We start from the raw sequence: 7,317 nt of genomic DNA, 5'->3' as shown, positions 1-7,317 counted from the left end.
TTAAATAAAACATAGGTTTCCTGTTAAAAACATGAGCACAAAATAACAGTGCTGCATTATTAATATCCTCAATGTTTTTGCCCATCAAGCCTATCTAAGAGGAATATGACATAAGAAATAACCTGATCATCGTCAATAATGTCGGACATTCCATTTGAGCTGAAACTGAAGAGTGAATGAATATAAACTGCTGTGTTTTTATAGCTGGTTATTAAACTCAACCAAACGCTTCTTATTTGAGATTAGTCGGATATAGACAACATAAAAGTAATCTTACAACTTACATCTGCACCAAAAGACGCGAATGCACACATGAACTTGACCGTGCTAGTCTGATGCGTAACACGTGAACGCGCTGAAAAACGAAAGCTCAGAGAATTTACAACATTCACAATCGTGTTCTCATTATAATGCATATGATAGATTGGCACTAACTGCATTTCAGTGCGCGCTTTCAAATCCAGTTTCACTTCACTTCTCCGGTCCGGAAGGCGTGCTGTCTAACGCTAACCAATCAGACCTCAGGAACCGCCCCAAACGCCGCAATAACCAATCAGACCTCAGGAACCGCCCCAAACGCCGCAATAACCAATCGCTGCCGAGTGGGAGAATGTAGATTAGGAACGATAGTGGACCTAGGACAGAGCCTTGGGGGACACCACAGCTAACAGAGGCATTTCTTTTAATTGTATAAACTGTGTATGGTTTGAAAGGTATGAAGTGACCCAGGCATAAGGTATACAGTGACACCAATATCAGATAAACGGTTCAAGAGAATATCGTGTGAAATTGTGTGAAAAGCTGCACTCAAGTCAAGTAAAACCAGAACAGATAAGAACCCGCCATCAGCAGCCATTAGCAGATCATCAGTTACTCGTGCGACGCTCAGAGCCAAACCCTGACTGAACACACACACTCACACTGACTGAACACACACACTCACACTGACTGAACACACACACTCACACTGACTGAACACACACTCACACTGACTGAACACACACACTCACACTGACTGAACACACACACACACTCACACTGACTGAACACACACACACACTCACACTGACTGAACACACACTCACACTGACTGAACACACACACTCACACTGACTGAACACACACACTCACAATGACTGAACACACACACTCACACTGACTGAACACACACACTCATACTGACTGAACACACTCATACTGACTGAACACACACACTCATACTGACTGAACACACACACTCATACTGACCGAACACACACACTCATACTGACCGAACACACACACTCATACTGACCGAACACACTCATACTGACTGAACACACACACTCATACTGACTGAACACACACACTCATACTGACTGAACACACACACTCATACTGACCGAACACACTCATACTGACTGAACACACACACTCATACTGACTGAACACACTCATACTGACTGAACACACACACTCATACTGACTGAACACACACACTCATACTGACTGAACACACTCATACTGACTGAACACACACACTCATACTGACTGAACACACACACTCACACTGACTGAACACACACACTCACACTGACTGAACACACACACTCATACTGACTGAACACACACACTCATACTGACCGAACACACACACTCATACTGACTGAACACACACACTCATACTGACCGAACACACTCATACTGACCGAACACACTCATACTGACTGAACACACACACTCATACTGACTGAACACACACACTCATACTGACTGAACACACACACTCATACTGACTGAACACACTCATACTGACCGAACACACTCATACTGACTGAACACACTCATACTGACCGAACACACTCATACTGACTGAACACACACACTCATACTGACTGAACACACACACTCATACTGACCGAACACACTCATACTGACCGAACACACTCATACTGACTGAACACACACACTCATACTGACTGAACACACACACTCATACTGACTGAACACACACTCATACTGACCGAACACACTCATACTGACCGAACACACTCATACTGACTGAACACACTCATACTGACTGAACACACACACTCATACTGACTGAACACACACACTCATACTGACTGAACACACACACTCATACTGACCGAACACACACACTCATACTGACCGAACACACACACTCATACTGACCGAACACACTCATACTGACCGAACACACACACTCATACTGACTGAACACACACACTCATACTGACTGAACACACACACTCATACTGACCGAACACACACACTCATACTGACCGAACACACTCATACTGACTGAACACACACACTCATACTGACTGAACACACTCATACTGACTGAACACACTCATACTGACTGAACACACACACTCATACACGTTACTATTGCTCAGGAGCGCATGACCCTGTGCTGCCACTGTACGAGTGCTCGAGTACCCGTGCCCATCCCTATGATCTACGTGTGCGCTGTTAATATGATGAGAGGATTCACAAGCTCCTCTGATTGGCTGTTGCGTACATGCACTCAACACTGCAAACGCACACTGCAAACGCACACTGCAATGTAGAGAAGTAAATATAATGCTGTAATCAACACTTTTCACTGTTAAGCAATCATGGCAACTGTTATCATAATCATCATCATTTTACTGATGAATTCTGTGTGACGCATCACTATCATACTCCTCTAGACCAGCACACACACACACACACACACACACACACACACCGCTGTGATTATTACACTGCATCATTAAAGCTGCATTTCCCAGCATCACTGCATTCAGAAAACAGTCACTTTCAAGACCAGAGTGGGCAATGAACTAACTGTGCTCACACACACACACACACACTCTTGTACATCTATCTTTATGAGGACATTCATTGACACAAAGCAATCTCTAGCCACTTACCCTAACCTTACCCATCACAACTAAGTGCCTAACCCGACCCCTGACCCCTGACCCGACCCGACCCTTAACCTCATTATAACCTTATCCCTAAAAGCAAGGGCCTGTCCCAATACCTCCCCTTACCCTAGAGTTCTGCCCTAACCCTTGTTTTTGTGCGTTCTCGTGTAGGGTGTCCCAATACTCTAAAGAGCAAGTGGGGGTGCTATTCTCCCCTTAAAATCAACCCTCAAAACTTAAAATGAAGTGGAAGATGAAATTACCCAGGATACCTTGCGGACGGATAGCGGGCACCGCTGGAAAGGAACAATTGAATTGTAAGTATATTTTTGCAAAAAAGCATGTTAAAATTTCTAAATATGTTGGAATATGTTAGTTTGATGCACATTCAATGGACTGTTTTGAACACTAATGTTAGAAAATATTTCACGAAGCTATGATCTATCTATACGACGTTCGTGATCTCTGCCGAGTGCTTCGAGAGAGTCTGCCCATCACATACACATCTGGTCTGGGTAGGTCATCTAATTTTATTTTCGATTTTGGGTTCCAAGGATTATAAAAAGATGTGAGGTAAAACTATTAAAAACTAGCCGCGTTCGTCTAGTGCTTCATCTTTTTCTTCCCGTTAAACCCAAACTGCACTGAGCACAATCACTGTCTGCTGATTCTAAACTGCGGGACGTGTTTGATTGTAAATAGAGCTATTATAAGCACAATGATCCGCGCAAGAGACGTCGATCCTGTTCCCATGGCGGCGCGCGCTCGGAAACGGACTGCAGCTACACAAGCGAAGTATACTCTGGGTTTCATGTGCGCGTCTAAACGATCAAATACAGACACGAATGCGTCTTCTATATTCCACATGTCTTCACAACAGCCCACACAACACAACAGCCCACACAACACAACAGCCCACACAACACAACAGCCCACACAACAGCCCACACAACACAACAGCCCACACAACACAACAGCCCACACAACAGCCCACACAACAGCCCACACAACACAACAGCCCACACAACAGCCCACACAACACAACAGCCCACACAACAGCCCACACAACACAACAGCCCACACAACACAACAGCCCGCACAACAGCCCGCACAACACAACAGCCCACACAACACAACAGCCCACACAACACAACAGCCCACACAACAGCCCACACAACAGCCCACACAACACAACAGCCCACACAACAGCCCACACAACACAACAGCCCACACAACAGCCCACACAACACAACAGCCCACACAACACAACAGCCCGCACAACAGCCCGCACAACACAACAGCCCACACAACACAACAGCCCACACAACACAACAGCCCGCACAACAGCCCACACAACACAACAGCCCGCACAACACAACAGCCCACACAACACAACAGCCCGCACAACAGCCCACACAACACAACAGCCCACACAACACAACAGCCCACACAACACAACAGCCCGCACAACACAACAGCCCGCACAACACAACAGCCCGCACAACACAACAGCCCGCACAACACAACAGCCCACACAACACAACAGCCCGCACAACAGCCCACACAACACAACAGCCCACACAACACAACAGCCCACACAACACAACAGCCCGCACAACACAACAGCCCGCACAACACAACAGCCCGCACAACACAACAGCCCGCACAACACAACAGCCCGCACAACACAACAGCCCGCACAACACAACAGCCCACACAACACAACAGGCAACACAACACAACAGCCCGCACAACACAACAGCCCGCACAACAGCCCACACAACACAACAGCCCGCACAACACAACAGCCCGCACAACAGCCCACACAACACAACAGCCCACACAACACAACAGCCCACACAACACAACAGCCCACACAACACAACAGCCCACACAACACAACAGCCCGCACAACACAACAGCCCGCACAACACAACAGCCCACACAACACAACAGGCAACACAACACAACAGCCCGCACAACACAACAGCCCGCACAACAGCCCACACAACACAACAGCCCGCACAACACAACAGCCCGCACAACACAACAGCCCGCACAACACAACAGCCCGCACAACACAACAGCCCACACAACACAACAGGCAACACAACAGCCCGCACAACACAACAGCCCACACAACACAACAGGCAACACAACAGCCCACACAACACAACAGGCAACACAACAGCCCACACAACACAACAGGCAACACAACAGCCCACACAACACAACAGGCAACACAACAGCCCACACACAACCTGCGCGTGACGTAGTGAGGTTTGCCGAGCTAATTTGCATATAGTGGTGTCCCATTTCATAGGGAAAGATCTTCAACTCCACTTCCCTCGTTTAGGGGACTTTACTTTCGAGGGCACTCAAAACCAAGTGGAAGTTTTAAGGGGGGAGAAATGTGACAGGGCCCAAGTCTTGACCCTCAAACAGGCCTTTAAAGGCTCTCAGACACTGAGGACCGGCCAACATGTCCTCACTCTACTCTCTCTGTCCTCACTCCACTGCTCTAACACTCAAACTGGTCCTCACAAAGATAGTTGTACAAGCACACACACACACACACACACTGCTGCTCACACAGGCGTCAGTGAGCGGAACAATCATGCACTTGTGTGTGTGTGTGTGTGTGTGTGTGTGTGTGTGTGTGTGTGTGTGGCAGCTGAACACATCACACACACATGAATCCGTCAGTGAATACACAATCATCACAGATGACAGCCAGTGAACACACACACGCACGCACGCACGCACACACACACACACTGCGGATACACTGATGTTCATGTACAGTAATGGCTGGTGTGATACAGTGGGTCACTAAACTGGAACACTTACTAACGTTACATCTCACACTTACAAACATGTTCATTAAGACATCACTGCATTAATCACACTAATGAAGATCTGATATCTGATCGAATATGGACAGGTCAGTTTAGCTGGATCGACCAATCAGAAGCAGCCGGTGACTAAACAGATAGTTGTGATCCTCAAATCTGATTGGCTGCACTGTTTGTGTTACTGACTTATTGAACTGTTGTATAAAAGCAATATGACACCCATAATCACAAACATCAGTCATGTGATCATCTACGGCCCAATCACAGTTGTGATGATGATACTGTATGAGTCACATGTATAACCAGCCTGATTTCATCCTATATGTGTGTGTGTGTGTGTGTGTGTGTGTGTGTGTGTGTTTAGCACTGTATTAGACTAATGTAAGGTTTATCAGCTGATGGTAAATGCGGATTATGAAGTGTTTCCAGATCTTCACTCACGGTAACGCGCATCTGTACTCACATCTGAATCATGATGTCGTTCAGATAAACCCCGTCCACTAAAGTCATAAACTCCGACAGATGAGAGCCATCCGAGGGGAGCCGAGAGACAGTCTTCACCTGCAAACACACACACACACACACACACACACACACACACACACACATGAACGCGCAGCACACACACATATACACACACACACACACGATCTGATGAAGCGCGCGCTCACCCAGCACACCAGAGGAGACTGCAGAAAATCCTCCAACAAAGCCGTGAAAACCTCCTCCATCGTGTCCGTCGAGTGGGAATAAAGCGGGAGAGTTCTGGGAAGGAGTGTGTTTATAACGCGCTCATTCTGTCGACATCCATCGCGTGTTATTCCTCCAGATCCCGCAGCAGGAGTGCGGGAGAATACTGCAGTTCCGAGCCCGAACCCCGAGCCCCAGCCCCGGCTCTCTGAGAGGAAATCCCGCGCGTGTCCTCCGTCAGACCAGCGGCGCGAACTCTCCCTTCATCCCGAGAGAAAAGCCGTTGTTTTCCGTTAGATTCGCCGTGACGTGTCGAGCTTCCAGCGGGAAGTGTGCGGGGCGCGTCGAGCGCGTGTGTGTGTGTGACTGAAACAAAGCGCCGCCTGTACTACAGCAAACACACTACCGAGGGCACTGATTTACTGCACACTTCCGCCACACACACCGGGGGTCACCAGATGGGTGGGTTTAGTTTGACTCTGTATTCATCTACTGTAAATTCAATATAAAGAAAGAATAATAAAATATATAAAATGAATGTGAATGACACGCCCGAAGCGCACTACACTATAGGCTGCACTAATAAACAGCGACTGGAAGGGATGAACTTGAGTATGCGAAATTACCTGTCCAGTTATCATCATCTCAGACATAAATACCGCTTTTTATTTCATTCAGAGGTAACTTACTGTATGCGCATAACGGGTACAGTAGATGATACACACTGCATACTAGGAGGATGACATTGCGAACACGCCCACTGTGCGCCTGATGCTCGATCCCTTACTAGGCGACATCCGGAGGGAGGAAGTCTGGAAACATTGACTGAGTTGGACACACACACACACACACAC

General features: G+C 47.3%; 1 protein-coding gene across 4 annotated transcripts in view; it reads right to left on the bottom strand.

Annotated features, from left to right (window-relative positions):
• Window positions 1-6,848, bottom strand: part of ccdc88ab (coiled-coil domain containing 88Ab) — an 83,348-nt gene extending 76,500 nt beyond the window's left edge. For 2 of the 4 annotated variants that reach the window (XM_084093730.1, XM_084093729.1), the window contains exons 1-2: window positions 6,445-6,645; window positions 6,237-6,334 (exon numbers count right to left, since the gene is read on the bottom strand). In XM_084093730.1, the coding sequence (XP_083949856.1) occupies window positions 6,237-6,334; window positions 6,445-6,504 (158 nt within the window). In that variant the 5' untranslated portion in view covers window positions 6,505-6,645. Of the gene's footprint in view, window positions 1-6,236; window positions 6,335-6,444 lie in introns of all 4 variants that reach the window. The other 2 variants (XM_084093731.1, XM_084093732.1) reach the window with 2 other exon arrangements.
• Window positions 6,849-7,317: the final 469 nt, after the last annotated feature.

Source organism: Abramis brama, assembly GCF_963993115.1.
Source record: "Abramis brama genome assembly, chromosome: 19".
NCBI classification, from domain to species: domain Eukaryota; kingdom Metazoa; phylum Chordata; class Actinopteri; order Cypriniformes; family Leuciscidae; genus Abramis; species Abramis brama.
The sequence above is the reverse complement of the archived record's forward strand: the minus strand, read 5'-3'. Positions and strand labels throughout refer to the sequence as shown.